The sequence below is a fragment of the Accipiter gentilis genome, chromosome 5 (genome assembly GCF_929443795.1).
Source record: "Accipiter gentilis chromosome 5, bAccGen1.1, whole genome shotgun sequence".
In the NCBI taxonomy this organism is placed as follows: Eukaryota; Metazoa; Chordata; class Aves; order Accipitriformes; family Accipitridae; genus Astur; species Astur gentilis.
The window spans coordinates 30,150,287-30,167,930 of NC_064884.1; the positions used below are offsets into that span (position 1 = coordinate 30,150,287).

General features: G+C 38.8%; 1 protein-coding gene across 5 annotated transcripts in view; it reads right to left on the minus strand.

Annotated features, from left to right (window-relative positions):
* The window catches only part of ARID1B (AT-rich interaction domain 1B), a 337,362-nt gene that overhangs the window by 29,563 nt on the left and 290,155 nt on the right, over positions 1-17,644 (minus strand). For 2 of the 5 annotated variants that reach the window (XM_049801067.1, XM_049801065.1), the window contains exons 9-12: positions 15,302-15,447; positions 7,689-7,798; positions 6,786-6,944; positions 608-817 (exon numbers count right to left, since the gene is read on the minus strand). In XM_049801067.1, the coding sequence (XP_049657024.1) occupies positions 608-817; positions 6,786-6,944; positions 7,689-7,798; positions 15,302-15,447 (625 nt within the window). Of the gene's footprint in view, positions 1-607; positions 818-6,785; positions 6,945-7,688; positions 7,799-15,295; positions 15,448-17,644 lie in introns of all 5 variants that reach the window. The other 3 variants (XM_049801066.1, XM_049801069.1, XM_049801068.1) reach the window with 3 other exon arrangements.

Below are 17,644 nucleotides of genomic sequence, written 5' to 3' on the forward strand. Positions count from 1 at the left end.
TTTTCATTTTCCTTCATCTCAATTAAGTAACTCACCTTTTCCTTGTAATTATTATGTTTGTGAGGCAACCCAAAAATCCTGTAAGCACTTTCCAAACCCAGGGAAAGCACAGTCCGTGTCTAAGTAACAAATGTACTGTACAGAAACACTCAGAGATTAAAGGTTTGGGACAAAGGACTGTGTTTCAAGAATATATCTGCCACTTCTCTGCAGAGATGAATTGATTTGTCCTAGAGGCAGTATCCCTATCTGGAAAGGATGGATTTCAAAATCTCCTTTTCCTTTCAGCTCTATCATTTGTTTCTTACTCGTAACTTTGATCCAATGGTGCTTTTCTCTTTTCTTCTCTTAGTGGCATTAATGGACTCCCCTGAACAGGTAACAATTTCATCTGTCTATAGCAATGGTCAATTTTGATTCAAACTCTAGAGTTTTAGGGCAATTACACAGCCCCAAATGAGCTCCAAATAAATATTAAAGCACAAAATTATATTTTCTTCCACAAAGTTGTCAGGACTGAAAATGTAATGGTGTAACTAGCAGGAAATACTCTAGTAAAATAATGTGTAATGCCTTTTCAAAAGGTTCACTTTCAAGCACTTCTCACCTGTGCTAAACCTCCAATCTCTTTGACGCAGACATAGAGCCTGAACAGGTCCAGGGGCTTCTTGCCCACAGCTGGCAGACTGGCCACGGGCGTGCCCCTCTCCTCCATAAACGTGAGGTACCGATCTACCCACATCTTGCGCTCCGGCTCATTTCCTAGCTCATAGACTTTAGTGATCTTCTCTCCGGTTGTGGTAGAGGAACTTGATTTCTAAATCGCAAGAAGAAAAAAAAGAGTTGGGGGAAGGGTGGGAGGGGGAGGGAAAAGAAAGTAAGAAACTCACAACATTGAAAAAGAGAAGATGTCAAACAAACTAAAGCTATCACACAACAGTCAGGAATGAAGGCTACTAGTTCAGGCACAAACAGTACATTCTGTCCATATACGGAAAATTCAGCTTTTTAAATAAAGGGCCCAAACTCCCCATTTTCATGTTTCTTTCACCGATCTGAACTTTGGATCCCAGAAGGCAAGTTTCTGATGTTGCCTCATGTCATTTGAAGAAGAGGTAGCTCTCACATAGTGCTTCTCATCCACTTATCTCGAAGTGCTTTGCAAGCAATGATTTGGGTAAAATTAAAAACAAGTTTGTTCCACACAAGTTTACATAATCCTAAGAACAGACCAAATCAACACTCTCCTCTTTGCCCTCTAAGAGGGGCTAGAAAACTGAAAGTGTTCCTCGAAAACAGGAATTGCACAAAAGTAGCCTAAAGCGTGAATCATGGGCAAACTAGTACACCGAGTAGTACTCTCTTCAGAGAGACACAAAAGGTTATGCTTTACTACCTCTTCACACCACTGCTGGCGAAAAAGCAAGATGAGCAAGAGTGCCTACAGTACAAGAAGATTGGTGGCAATACTCTTCATGAACTGCCAATTAGCTGCCCAAGCCAATAATGCTTATGAGTAGCTACTACTGTCCTCCCTTGAAAGAGGACAGAAGATGGCCATCTCACATGTCTTGCCTTGCAAAGACAATGTGTATTATGACCAGGGAAAACCACAGATGCACAGCAATCAGAGCTGAACCACCACCAGGAGAAGCGAAAGAGGTGGAAAGAGCAGAATTCTTTCTCATGTGGCAGAAATGCAGGAGTGAACCCATTTTCCTGCTGCTATTTGGGCTTTACAGCTAATTAAAGCTCATGTTATCCTGATGCCCTTTTTCTCCTCTATGGGGAGACGGCAGAAAGCACTGAGGCTGCTACACAAGCTGTAACTTCTCACCGTATCTTTTCTGTGCAATATAACCCTGTGAGGTGGGCTTTGTGCCATGTGTGGATGGACTACACCCTATCCGAGCTGCCTCCGATCTGACAGCAGAAAGGGGCTGCTGCTACTGCAGGAAGACCCTCCTGCTTGCAGAAGGTGATTTGCTCAGCAGTGGAAGATGGGAGTGGTTCAGAATTAAATACAAGAGAAAAAGATTGATATAAAGCTCTGGGAAAGGAGCCAAATACATGAAGGGAAACGTATCCTTTATGTCCATATAGTAAAATCCTAAACTTTGTTGTTGATTGCAGTAGACACTTCTTTAAACTCATCTAATCAATCATTCTTTCTCTCCTCTGCCTTTTCCTTACTTTGAACAGGAGACAGCACTATTCTGAAGTAAACAGGAATTTACTTCTAGTAGAACATCTCTGAAGAAGACCCTAGCTGTACCTCACGGATGCTAGAGAACCACCCACTTTGTCCATGTCCCCACTTAGCGCTGGTGAGGGACTGGTGCTCAACACCACGAAAGATGCAGTGGGGCCACATACAACTGCCAATGATTTTAAAAGCATTGCCACCATTCATCTTGCACGTTAGCCTGGAAAATATGACAGGCTCTGTATCTCCCTCCAGCCATTAGTTGAAACTTGGCAACACTGGGGGAGAGTCAGGAGAAAAGAGATGTGAAGCCGAGGGGGGTGACCCAGCAGTTCCATGAGCCATTGCTGTTCTTTCCAGTGAATGGATATTCATTTTAATTAAATAAATAGCCTTCTGTACAGTTTTCTGCCTTGCTTCCCAATACTGTAACTTCTTCACAGTAGTCCTACCTTTCTTACTTAGAAATGAGGTGCACTCCTGAATTTACTTGAGCCAGATTCAGTTGTGTTACAACTCCTACTGAAGTCGAGTGTCAAGGCTGAATTTGTTTTACTAAGTGGCTGGCAGAAAAGTACTTCGACATGAGTCCTGCAGATTACGCAATCAAAGCATAAACTGATTCTGTAATGGCAACCTGTTTACTCAAAGCATCACTTGCTATGTATCTGGATGTTTAAGAAAATCAGTTTAACTCTTTTCAACAAATATACTTTATCAAAGATCTCTGTGGGAAGTGGGTGGAAAGAGGGAAGTAGGCAACTCATGCTGCTACTAATTTGATTTTGTAGTGAGAACAGATATATGTTCACATAGGCTTGAACAGCTGGATAAACTGGAGCTACCCCACTACTAGCTGCAGTAAGAACAAAGTTACTCTACTGCTCATCAGCATTAGTATTAATCTGACACTTATGATGCTGCAGAACTTTAATAAAAAAGGTGGGAAATTTCAGCTTTTACCCAGCAAATTTTGTATGTGCTTATATTCTAACATATGAGGCAACAAAATAGTTTCTACTTCACTTTTATGGTAGTCCACGATTAAGAATGTTCAGATTTACCATTTTTACGTTTTCATTTTTATATGGTAAGATTCTCTTTTTCAAATGAGATTCAGAGCAGAATGGAAATAGTTAAGGATTTTTCATTCTGGGTTTTTCTACTGTACATCTCAAATGATGCTGCTTTTCAGCAGTGTGGCAGCAGGCTCTAGAATGACAGTATAATCTGAAAACTTTTCACAGCTTACAGAAGGTAAGAAGTGTTTCGTACTGTGTGAGCTTTCAGGTTGTCATGCTTTGTAAAATGGGTGCAATTTTCTTCAAAAATGAAATGTTAACTTTAGAAAAATGCACTGGAGGGAGGAATGTGATTTCTCAAGAGTAAAGATCTTTTTCTCTTCTCTATTTTTATAAATGTAAACATATAAAAATGACAGATGTGTGCAAGCTAGTCTACACACAAACAAACTTCAGTTCCACATGGGCAGGTTCAGCTGGAAGCCTGAATTTGCCTATAGGTAAATGTTAACTCTCAGAAAAGAAGGGTTTATTACAAAATGATCCCATTAGCAGATTGTTAACTAAAATGAGAGCATGCCAGGCAATGCTAGAAGAACACAGATCATGAGCTTTTCTTCTGTGAAGCTTGTTGATTATTTTGGTGATAAAAGAATGAATGCTAGTGCAAGCCTGGGCACATACCTTTACCGATTTAGTTTTATCCTACTCTGCCCTCAATCCCCAGCACTCTTCTACAGGTTATGACTGGCCATGTTTAAATGGTTGATTTAAAAAAAACCCACCAAAGTATGTGGATACCAAAGCCAATTCCCATATTAAATCTGTCGAACCCCATACTTTATTTTCGATACACCTACCACCTATTCAAACTGTATTATATATAGACCCTTGTATGGCGAGTCTGCAGAATCCTTCAGAGCAACACAAATTTCTGTAGGAGTACTTTTCACATTAAGGCAGTGGGTAGTTGTTTCTGTATGTATCTTTAAGCACCTATATTTATAGAACTATCTACCATTCACTTCCCCCACCTCAATAAAGAATTTCCCAATATTACACTTATTACATAGACCTATTTTACTACAGAACAGAGTGTGCACACACAGGCAGCAAAAACTGCCAAAGTCCAGTCTCTGGCAGAGGCTTTTGCAGGACACAATCCTCTGTCAAGATTTCTTCTTGAAGGAATCTGCAGACCCCTCACAGCTAGCACCAAGGAGATATAGTACTATTCAGGCATATGCACTGTCATGTTCATGGGTACCTCTGGACAGGGAGCAGCGTTTTATGGGTTTTTCATAACCTACTGGTTTATTCATGTTGCAGAGACCCTGCATAGTTCACACCCACACTTGAAATTTCTCTTTGAAAGAATTTTAAAGCCACCTTGCCACTGTCAGGGATGCACACTATGTGCAAAATTAGCATAGCAGAAGTGTCCTTTTACTGATGTACCCAAAGAGCCCTCAAAACTAACGTTCAAGAATTCCTTCTCCACATTTTCTCATGCCTCACTTCCACATAAAACTGCTGAAAGAGAGGATCCACTTAGCAGGATCACAGGGATACTGTGAAGTGAATCACACACCATTCACCCTTGCTTTTATCCTCTGCTGGAATGGAGAAGTTGTAGCACATGAAGCAGCTTTGGGATTTAATGAACAAATTCAGGCTGTTTTCAAGTGTAACAGGATGCCTGCAATCAGTCATTCCAGTCTAGGTCAGGCTGCTGTTGAGTCAATTAAGTTATCCAATATGCTGGTCTTCATAGGTAAAAAAGGTATCAGCTAATTTACAGCACTTATTTTTCTATCATCCCAAAGCCTCTATTTATCCGTATCTGTGTACCAAGAAGCTAACTGAAGCTAAAGAGGCAGCAGCATTTGGACAGAAGGGCATTCAGAAGAAACTGAAAGCACAAACTTTCTCCATTTACTTTTCCCAACACTATACTTTGGTACATTTACATGGAAAAAACTCCACATATGTTCACGATGACTCTAGGATTTGTTACGCAGTTTATGCAATGAGCTCAGGAATGCATTATCATTTGGTAGCCTTGTAGAGGAAGAACTTGATGTGTTAGACAGCCTGTGCAATAACTCTCTTGCTTTCCTCCAGAAAACTGCCCAAACAAGCAATACCCAAAACATTACTACAAAGAAAACTAACAAAGTTTTTGGTACCACGCTTTCAGAAATGCTGTTAAGAAAAAGATGAGACTTTGTGGGAACAAGTAACACCAGCTGCCTTCTGAGACTCAAAGTTGCTGCCAAATAAACATCAAAACATTAAGGTGGTGCATTTCATGCCATGCTGCCCCTTTGCTCAGGGGATTCACTGGATCTCTGGTTTTTGGATGGGTGCATCTTTTTCCCTCCAATTGGCCTTCCTCTGTTTGCCCCAAGACATACTCTTCAACGTATCACTTTGTGAAAATTAAGTTGTTACCAAAGAATTGTTGCTAATTTAAGTGCACATTAACATTGGATAAAACCCCTTTATATGCCTCACAATAATATATTTCAGTATTTTTCTACAGACAAATTATGATCATTATTGCTTTCGTCAAAAAGAAATAAAAGAGGAACAATATGTATTTTTCTAATTCAAAAAAACAAGCCAAAAATGACCAAATGGGCATTTGCTTCCCATAGGCCATATCAGCTTATGTCTGCATTCTCTTTTCTGTATTTGTATATAGATTTTTCTATGTGTATATACAGAGACATATATATGATGAAATTCATTTTTAGCTCTGCATATCTCTCTCAGGTTTTTCTTTACAACCTGTATGAGAATGACTAAGCACTATTCATCTAAAAAATAGTTTTCTAAAAACATATATGCATCAGGTTTTTTTCTACCCATAATCTGGGTCACTTCAAAATAACTGAATGAAGCAAATCAGAAACAATTTTGTTTTAGACTGTGCCCTGATAACATAATGATTGTATTTCCAAATACACAATTCAAAATTAAAAATGTTTCAAAAATATACACGGCAGATTTTTGGTGGTGCTGAGTCTACAATTTAAACTTTGATGGATATTAGTTTCAATAGGGGAGAAGATTTCTCATGTTTTGGTTTTTTTTTTCCTAAATAATCCTGGCAAAGACAAGTACAGCAACCAGAGTGAAGTCAGTTGTGTGAAGGAGTTTGGGCCCAGGAACAGAAATGGAATCGTCCTTAACAACACAGTCGGCATGCTTGGAAGCTGATGCATTACAGGAAGGATGTTTTCTTCACAACAACTGCTGTATTACCAGACAGCACACTTGCATGATGCACGCAATTTTACTCTTTCTTATTTCAAAGTACTGTTGGGACAAATTTTGCCCTTGGATAAGCATGCTCAGGCCCCACTGAAGCCAGGCAGTGGAACTTACAGTCATGTGCCCGAGAGCAGAATTTGTACCCAGTGTTATAAAGAAAGAAAACTGTTTAGTGGATAAATAATGAAGAAAAGGAATTTACAAAACAAACAAGCAAGCATTAAAATATAATTAATTACAAAAAATAAACAAAAACCAAAAAAACCAGAGCCACTTACAGGGCTTGATGGAGTCTTTGGCCAGCCTGGGCTGCTAATGCTATCACTTTCATCTCCATGAAATGAGGAGATGCTAGCAGAGCTTGGGGACATTGGGGAAGGGACTGGCAGGTTGCCTGGGGTTGGGGGCTGAGAAATACCCTGAGAGCTGTAGCTATCCTGTGGTAGAGGAATAAAAAAAAAAAATAATATGACAAAGGCAGGGCAAACTTTATTAAAAACAAAAAAAGTACATCCAGTTTAACAGACTGACCAATTTTTATATATAAAATATATATAAACAGAGAGACACATACAGAAAACACACACATATATAAATATATTTATATATATATATAAAAGGTATTAAAACAACATTGTTAATTAGTATAATTTGGAAAGTTTGCTGGATGCTTGGCTGAAGTCACTAAGCCACCATGCTTATTTCAAGCTCACATGGAATGCTAAGCATGGGTTTCCCCTTATGAAAGAAAGAAAAAAAACAAGCTGTTCACCTTATTTTATCAAATAAGGCAGGAAAGCAAAATATTAAAGTATGTTGCTGCTGCTGAGGCGGCCAAAACAGGAAGCTATAACTGAAGGCAGAGAAAAATGGCTGCAAGTATTGAAACCAGGCAAGACCCTTCTTCCCACCCACCTGGCACAGCCGAATCCCCACGCAACTTTTGGCTTGCGTTGCTTTGCCCCCGCAAGTTAAAATGCCGTAAGAACTAGTAACTTTCAGATCCACACAATGAAGGAAAAAAGAAAAAAAAAAATAAAAGAAACAAACAAAGAGATTGCACGTGAATGGAAAGGCATGCAGGAAAGAACAGAAGTGGGTAGGCCAAAACCAGAAGATGAAGGACAACACAGCAGACTTCTGCGGGCTGAACCAACACCACGTGCGGAGGTGGTAAATACCTTTGACTTGCTCTCGGGTTGGGGGGGTCCTTCTTCTTTACCATCTGCTTTGAGAGGAAGGGGTAGTTTGGACTCACCAGGTGTCATCATATCTGCAAGACCCATAGGTGCTAATCGAAAACAGGAGAAACAGTTAAGCATGACTATGTTTGGCTTTGTAGGAAAAAACATGCTTCCTGCTGCAAGACTGTGGTGCCACGTGAAGCAGAGGTTATCCCACCTCTGTCCTGTTATTCTAGTGTCCGGAAACCTGGAAACCTCTTCAGTTGAAGTGAGAAAATAAAAGAGAACGAACGAGGGGAGCATACAAGCACCATGCAACAACAACAACAACGACCACCACCACTCTACAGAGTAAAATTAATTCTTCATGCTGCTGGTGGTCTTCAACTGTCTTCACATTTGACCACTACATTTTAACAGAACAACAGTCTATTTTACTAACTACTGCACCTTCCCTTTAGCAACAGACAAATGTAAGTCAAAATGATGCACATTTTGCTTGCAGTGTTGAATCTGAGAAAAAGGCTGAATTTCCCAATTAGGTCTGTATTAAGGTTGGTGTCCAGCAGATAATTCCTGCCCCCAATGACTTCAGTATGAAGGGCTCAGCCACTGTGAGCCTTAGCTACAGAATTACAAGCTGTAAACTCAGCTCTGTTGGAGAACCAGCACTCAACTTCTTCCCCTCCTGCCAAAATGAGGTGGGAATATAAGGAACGCACAAATGTCTTTCTCTGATAATGGCACGCAGTTGCTTCCCAGGGGTGTGAGGAGTTTAAGGGTTTTTTTTATTTGAAGATGCAAGTGCTAAGTATGGTATTATTGCTGCAGAGCTGCTGGGTTCCTGGATTTCTAGAAAGATGCAAGAAAAAACATTCAGATAAATAGGCAGAAAATACTGGGCAGAGCAGATGCTAGGAGGTGCCATGACACTGAATCAATGCAAATAACCAGAGAACAACAGCAAAACAGGTGAATCCTTCCCTGCAGAAAACCATGTGCGCACCATTTGCGAAAGACTGGATTACCTCATCTTCCCTTTCTCTCCTTTTTTTCTCCCCCTCATGCCTTTCTTTCAAAGAAAGATCTGAGGTAAGAAAACCAGCATAGAATAATCTACAAGGCAATAAAAAGGAAAAAACACATATCCCAAACTTACAAATTTAAGAATTGTCAAAGCATCGCTGCTAAAAAAAAATAAAAATAAATCCTATTACTACCAGACTAGTGTGCCTCTCTGCAAAATGACAATGCTGGCTTGCACTAGGCAGCAGGCACACTGCATAGCAAGCCAAAGATAGGAGGGGGAAAAGAAGCTTTAAAAATACTTCACAGATTGCCCACTACAAAATGATTATTGCACATATTCATGTATTACTATGTTTTAGAAAATAATTAGTTTTAATTACAGCAGTGAGAGCATGAGCAGGACTCTGGCGAATATGCTGGCAAGCTTTGCAGTGCTAATTTGCTAATATCTTTAGCATCACTGCAGGTTGAGACTATGGGTCTGCCAAAAAAACCTACCCAGCCACGTGCCATGTGAGTTTACAACTGTATGCTCAATATTCGGCTTTGAACTGGCGGTGTTTTTTGTGGGCACATTTTCTTGTTTTTTCAAAGCACATTTGTAGCCCAATCAAGCTCTTAAAGTCATCACAACACATAAATCATAATTGAGATTTAAAAAAAAAAAAAAAATTACTTGCAATACTTAAGACTTCAAGAATTGGAACAAAAAGCCTTTTTCAAGTGATGCAGCTGCAGAGAAAAATCTATTGGGATCAGCTAAAAATGCTGTTATTTTTATGTATGTGTGTGAAACCTCAACAAAACAGCCAAGCAATATGACACTGGGAAGCCAGCATCCACTAAGCATTTGATTTGTATGCATTTTGCCCTTATCCTCTGTTTGAGGAGTTGGGGCAGCTTGTGACCATTACAAAGTGAAGGACAGCAGCCTAACGCATTTTAGTTTTGAATTCCACAGTTAAAAAAAAAGTTGGGTTTTTTTTAGAGATTTTTTTAAAAAATATATGTACAAAATGGTCAAATGTATGTCACAGTCTGGTTTCAAACTGGGACGCAGAACTGTTATACAAAATCCATTTTAACAGTTAACACATTTCATACTGTGAAAGCGCTAAAAAATAAGTCTTAGCTTTAGTTTCAAAGCAACCAAAGATGACCCTTCCCCTCTAAAGCAATTTTAGAAAGGTCAAACAAAGCAAAGTTAACAATCATGCTTCTTCACCAGAATCCTGCATGGCTAAATCCTCTGCTGATATCTCACTGTTATCTAGGTTGGCACATCGTATTTCTGTTACAAAGAATAAAATAATTGTGCCCACTCCTTATAGTCCTGTTTCCATCAGAATTCCTTTATAAAATCCCTTCTCCAGAGAGGTTTAAGTTAACATCTCATGTAAAGGGCAAGTAACTCTAGTCTGCAAATAACCACACATACTCTGACTGTATTAATCATGTTTAGAAATGTAAAAATACCGAGTCATTTTGGCTTTTGAATATTTTTTGTTGCCATATGCAAATATAACTATCAGGAGTTGGGAGACAATTATGGAAAAAAATAATAAAGTTTCCCAAATTCTATTTCACTTTTTGTTCTAAATTATTTACTTCATCTACATCCTTTCTTTCTACCTAGAAGAGGAGGACTGCAAGGATTTTACTAGCAAATTGCAAGGTTGTCTAGTTTCCCTACAGCTTTTACTTAAGATGTTTCCACAGCTACTTTTCTATCCACTGTTGAAATGCTGTTTCATAACTTCTTGCAAACGTACTCTCCAGCGATTTGCAAACAGACATTCCTTCACTTTTTTTAGCAAAACGGTACAGCGAGAACATTGTTTTGACCCTTTCTGAGCAGTGAAATACTGTTATTGTCACGAAACTGCTAAAATAAGACATGGTCTCTTTCTACACAGGTACTAATAATTCTGTGTGTGAAGTATAGACCAAAGGATAAAACATTTTAGAGAGGAGGATAACAGGGAAATCTTGACTCGAAAAGTGTTGTAGCGTACTGTGAATAGGTTTCAAGTACTAGCCTCTGGCTTCTTATAAGAATTTAAGAGCTAGAATGATTTCGAAAAGCAAGTATGGGTCAAGGTCCTGAATTAACTATTCCACGCTGAATTTAATGTACTCAAAAGCAGATATTGACATGAGTAAAACTGCGGCAAAGTATTCTTTTTTTGCTAAAGGCTGCTCTATCAGTCCCAGAAGATGATGAAATACTGTAGGAGCAGCAACACACAATTTTTTCTTTATTGCTAGTGCAATAACAAATCACACTCTACAAAACAGAGTATTACATCCTCTGTAACACATTCCTTCCTCCCCTCCCCTCCACCCCTAGTACTCTTCCTCCCCCAAAAAAAGAAGAAAAAGAAAAAGCAGCGTATCTGTGACTCTGTGGAGTTGCCAAGAGGATCCCCACTGCTTTTATGCCTATGGGAAAAACGGGAGAAAGACAACAGCATTAGCTAATGTCCTGCCACAAATGATAGGAAAAGCACAGCCCAGGGCACTCGGGCACCTTATCTGAAAGGGATGAGTGGGCCACCAAGGACCTCAGCGCCACACCTCCTTTCTGCCTACCAAGTCTCCTCTGAAGGATGACAAGTACATGCGGTTTGGGGCAGGCATCTCTACACCAGAAGCTAGCTTGCTTTACAGTCACACAATGACCACTGGACCATGGTCATCGCTTGTTTGGAGCAGAGGTGATAGAATACTTTCACTGTTACCGACTGCTCACATCCTCCAGAAAGTTTATTTAAATGTGCGTTATATAACAGCTTATACGAAGATACACGTTAGAACAAAAAAATTGTGACATAAATGGAGGTTTCCATTTTTCAGAAAAATGTAACCAAGCTGCAAAGCAGAGAAAACCAATTAAAATTTCTTAAAAAAGCTTCACATTCATAAATACAATTGTTTTCTCTATCAGAGGGTGATCCAAATAAATACAAAGTCAAATATATGTAATGTATATGAAAAGGTGTGGTATCTATTTTTAAGAGCTTCCTTTTCATACCTTTAGTGCAAATAACTTCTCCTAGAATTTCATGTTTTATGACAAGTATTACAATAAAAATTCATTGGGAATAGTAATACCCAGAAAATGGAAGGTTTCAGCAGGACAGAGGTAGTGAAATTAGGAAAGGATCCTTGTGTCAGTAAGGAGATTAATGCTTTTTAATTGTTTTGTTCACCTCCAGAGGCAGCAGAGATCATGAGTGCCAGTTTCTGTGCAAGCACAATATGGAAATCTGTGAGATCCAAACTCCATATTATTTCCTTTTAAAGATAATTTTCACTAGAATTAACAAGGCTTACAGCATGAAATTATTATTTCTAAGTTTCCTTTTATTATATATATTTTAAAGCCTGAATTTAAAAAATAGGGGAAAAAAAATCTAAATATGTATGGGAAATGTGAACTCGTATAACAAAAGGACAGTGGAGGTTATACAATTTTTCTGAATGGCAGTTTGTTCCATAATTGTGAAGGGACTCTGGCACTTTTTGTTGAAGCTTTTGTTATTGTTATGGATGGGATACTCTATCAAAAGGATCTGTCTTCTTTGATCTCATAATTTCTGTGTTCCTAAACTGCTCTACATCAGCAGAAGCTGGTGATCTGTTGTTTGATCCACAGTCACTGTGCAGAACTGCAACATGATTTTCCTTTCTATTGAGACATTAATTAAAAAAACTATAGAGAAAAAAAGGATCAACTGGTAATAGGGAGTTATAAATACTAATAAAACATGTGGCAAAACCAGTGGTATACCTAGCTGTACTGAAGCTCTAAAACCATATGAAAACAATTCCATCAGCATCAGCAATCTTGCTCTATTTTAGAGCAAAACCTAAAAGTGCATTTGATTAAAGTGAATATACCCAAAACCTACCTTCCTCCCTCAAAACAGGCAATGCAACTGCACCCTCCAAAACCTGGACAACTAAGAAACCAACCTCTCCCTATTGCTTACCTTAGATTTTTGTTGGCCTCTACCTGAAACCACAGTTGTTCGTGCTCAGTGCACGTGAGCAAGTTAACTAATGCCCACACTTCACTCCATCAGCAGCCACTCAGTTGCATTTGTTTTTGGCCCTACAGATTGACTGAACCCTGGCTTATCCAACAGACCTGTGACTTTACACCAGTGGGGAAAAAGGCTCAAAAGCCAGATAGCTGAACTGGTCTTTGTGTCACAGAAAATGCCATTTTCAAGGCCCTAAGTAGGTATCACCTGCAAGTTCTCCACCTCATCAAATGCAGGGCCAGACCTGGCCCTGAAGTGCTCCCCCAGCTCAAGACATTATCATCTTAAGTACTGTATTTACACTTGTCTTAAGCTCAGCCCTTCATTTTTTTGACCCAAGCAGAAGGATGAGTCAGGATAGGGGGAAATGCAGCATTCCCACCCCATATGCCCCTAGCAGTAGATTCACACCTAATTTTCTCTTTTTGTTCCTCCCTGCCCCTGCCTACCAACACTGTCTGTGTGCTCTTGGAGGCTGGCTGCATAAAGCAATCTAGATGCATGTCTGCTCACACACAGAGGAAAAGAGATGCACTGAACTCCTCTAGTTCATCTCAAACTTACTTTCCATTGGGTAATCTTTGAATTAATAAAACTGGAACAAAAGAAAACCTCACAAACGCACTGGCAGAAAAAACCCTGATAAATGTTTAAATTATTAAAAATCCAATATTTCAGAATGCATAACACAATAAAAAGAGTATGACTACCCCATACAAAAGACTGCTAGGATAAATGGCCTTGCATTGAACAGATTTCCACTGTATGAAATAACGAATGGCTGAATTATCTGAACAAAAAAACCTCTGTGAATCTTCCTTTAAACTGGTTATTCCTTAGGAATACATAAATCTTCTTAGGCAGGGCACTCTGCCATCTGTTTGCTGTTGGTTATTTTTGCAGCTCTGGGGGCCAAAGGAAGAAGGGGAAAAATTACTTCTGCTAATAGCAAAACAGAATTTATAGCACAGTTTCAATGCTCAGAAGTAATTTTATTTCAGCAAACCAGACAAAACACATAACTACAAAAACAAAACATAATATTACCTGGGACAGCTCTGGTAGGGGAAAAGCAAGCTATTATCTAATGGTCTTTTCAACAGCTTTTCCCTCTTCATCCAGACGGTGAAGTGTGCTGTCTGGACTAACCAATGGCTTCCAAGCCAGCACTGGAAAAAGCCTTTTTTTTTAAAAAAAAATCTTACTGATTAACAGCTTCCTTTCTGTTTCTTCTGCTAACCAAAAACGTAACATAACATTCTTGAAAAATAAGACACTGTTAAGCGTCCCACGAGCTCCTATGTAGCGAAAGGAACCCTCTGGACATACTAGACACTAGAATCTCACAGTGGCCATTCTCTGCCCAGGAAGCAAGGACATATAAAATTAACAGGGAGGAAAGACAGGGAAGGAGGCAAAGGATGAAGGAACAAAACAGGCTGAACAGGGCAGAGAGGAAGATATCAAAATGCAGGCTCTTGGTAAGATACAATTTAAATAGTAAGGCATCTCTAAAAAAATAAACAAAAGTAGAAACAAAATCAACTAAGAAACAACATTAAATCACCTTAGCACAACCTATCCAGCTTTCAGAAAAACTTCAAAACCCCCAACATTTCAAAAAGGGCTAATGTAATCAGTAAAGCATGCACAGAAACTCCATGGCTGGAATAAGTATTTGGGAGGATGCACTTCAGGGTCATTGAAACCCCATCCAAACCCACCCCAATCAAAGAACGGATCTTTACTGAAGTATTATCTTGATGGAAGAGAATTGTTAGGACTTCAAGCTGAATATGGACTGTAAAGCACATTTGCACAGAACTACATTCCCCAGTCTTCACAGCCAGGCACAAAGCTGCAAATAATTCTAAATTCACAAGTCATGATATGAAGGATAAACCCAGCAGCTACATTCAGTATGTGGGGTTTTTTTGCAAAAGGAAGCTATGATTAAATTTCATATACTGATATTTAAATAAGTAAATGAAGAAACCCTATATATGGTTATATGAATTTTGGAAACAGTAAATATGGCCTATGTTTTCAGAACAGAGTAATTATTTTAAGTGCTCAACTTACAGCATCTTTAAGTCAGAGCAGGTGCACATCTTTTTTAAACCAGTACCACATTAAATATCTGAAATTGCAATCTTAGGAAATAAGACACTGAAAAGCAACAGCAGCCTCTTGAAAGATGAGGGTTTTTCTCCTTTCCTCTCTTGCAGACACATACACACAAATATACATATACTTGCTAGTCAACACCTATGTCAAACTGGGTCTGAGTGTTGCTGGAACTGTTCAAAACATTGGACTCATCGACATGCTGTGCAAAAGGACTTAATGAAAAATGTGTGAGTTACTGTACAAAAAAAATGCAAATACCTTAGCCTAGTTTTGAATCACTCCAAATCACCCAACAGGGGTGAATCAAATGAAGACGACTATCCCCCTGCCACCAGCCCAGGGCTGGTACCGTTAAGCAGATTTATGCAGGAAGGCCACTGCTGAAAGGTTACCCACCATTACCTGCTGAACTGTTCACCATGTTAGGTGCCATGCTGTAAGGAGGACCCTGCGGGTTCATCAAGCCAGAGGTGTTGTTCATCGGCTGAGTGTAGGGGGAGCTGGATCCCATAATACCGCTCTGATTCATGGCAGGAAAATTGCCTTGCCTAGGAGAAGAAAGAGCACACACACGATGTCTCATTATGTATCTCATTGCTGAAGATGCTGTGGTTTGTCACAGAGTACATCTCCTATTGTTTGCCAATAGCTAAGGTGAAGGGACGCAATTAGTTCATTTTACCTACATGGGGAGCTTTGAATTAGGCCTGAATTAGTTACTGTGTATCTGAGACAGAACTGGACTGAACAAAAATTTCAAGAGTTGTATACAGTGTCTTTATACGTCACAACCAATCAGCAGAAAAATACCCATATTATTTGTCCTATGAGTAGACAGCAATGTGAACAGGAGTAAAAATTAGAACCTAGTGTTGGCATAAAAAAATTCCAGTGAATTGCATTTTGACCATGTAATAGAAATCCCTGCCTGTCATAGCTTAAAAAACGGTGAAATGACCAGAAGAAAAATGGGTACCATACAATCTGTTTCAGATTTCTGTATCTGATGTTATTACATTGAATACAATGTTCACCTTTTGTACATGCCATCTATGTCCAATCTTTCAAACAATCACGTATGAACTACACTTTGTTGAAACAAGAAACCTCAGCAGAACTATTTGGTTTTGAAAATTAATCACATATCTGTATAATGCTTTCATAACTGAAACTTAAAGTTTGTCTCAAAAACTGCCCTAAATTAAGCCCTTACCTAATTCTCCACATCTTCAGATGTGAAGGTCTGACCAAATATTATTGAAGGCTAAACCTCACCCACTTTGAAGTTCTAAAAAGTATCTAAGTATGCTTTGTACCTGATTTATCAAATTCTACAGATAAACTGAGGCACAAGGAAGAAAATAATCCAATCCAAGTAAGCAGGAAAACCTGATGTAATGCCTGATCCAACTTCAAAAATAACCTTTCATTCTTTTAATCCATAATTATCTACCTTTTCTTGGTATAGCTGAAGACTGCACATATTATGATATGTTTATGGATATAGACTTACACATATAAAATAATATATATAAATAAAAACATATGCAAAAAATATACTTACTTGTATTTTCATAGACTACATAGGAAAATAAAAAAAACTCAGACCTGTTTCTTCAATGTACCCTCTGTAAATTTATTCTGTTTTTCCAATAAAGGAGACAAGAAAGCAAGCAACAACCCCTTTACATAGCTTTGGTACCTGTCAGCTTTTTTTTCCTCACGAAAAGCAAAGCATTTAATTTTATACTACAGGCAAGGAAAGCTGCATGTCCTGGTAGCAAGATGGAGTTTTGGTATAAATTCTACTTTTCATTATTATACAGTATTCAAACAAAACAGACAACCCCCAAACTAACAACCCTGAACCACTTCAGTGGCTTCTTGTCTTCTCCAAACTCATGGCAGAATCTTAATGCAATTGGTAGAACTGGATTCTTTTTTAGGAGGTACAGGAGGAAGACCATTAAAGCACTATTTGGCCTAATTTTTCTTGACACGTTGTGAATTTCTTCAAAGGAAAAGAGAACATGTTATCTAAATACAGCATCTTTTTCCAAGTCAGTTTTGTCCTTTGCTCTCTGAATACAAACTTTTCTTCACTCTTGCAAAGAGGCAAAGGCTTTCTTTTGATATGAAGGAGACAACTGCCATACAATGTCATTTCCCTGATGAAGCTTGCAATGAGTAGTGGAGGGAAAAAATTTAAAATGCACAGCCGTGCAATGCTCCAAGGGAAAGTTACAAAAAGAAAAGAGAAGAGCAGGACCATTTGGCAACAACTTTAAAAGATTTCAGTCACACAATCAAGCTTTTCTTATGTAAATACTGTATCTTAAACACCCCTACCCCCCTTTTTTAGCTGAAAATTGCTATATTTCAACAAATGCAGTTAACTGAAAAGTTCTTTCTATGCTGGATAAGTGAGATTCTTTCTGTTACTGGGTAAAGTTACTAGTGAAGATGGAGAAAATGTGCAAGTGCATTTTTACACTTTAAAAAAGAAGTAATAGATTTTGAAAGGTTCTTTTATGGAGTAAGGCTGGGATTTTGGGAAAGGCAGAAGTCTCCACAGGTATCTATCTCTCCAATGTCCTTCTTTTGCTTTAAAAATACCCAGGAGATACGCACCTTGCAGGTAAGCTGAAATTGGTCCTTACCAACTAATATTTCAATACTATTACTTCCTATAGCATGTATATCTCCTAAGCTGTGGGGCTGTTCATTGTCTCAAATTGAGGTACA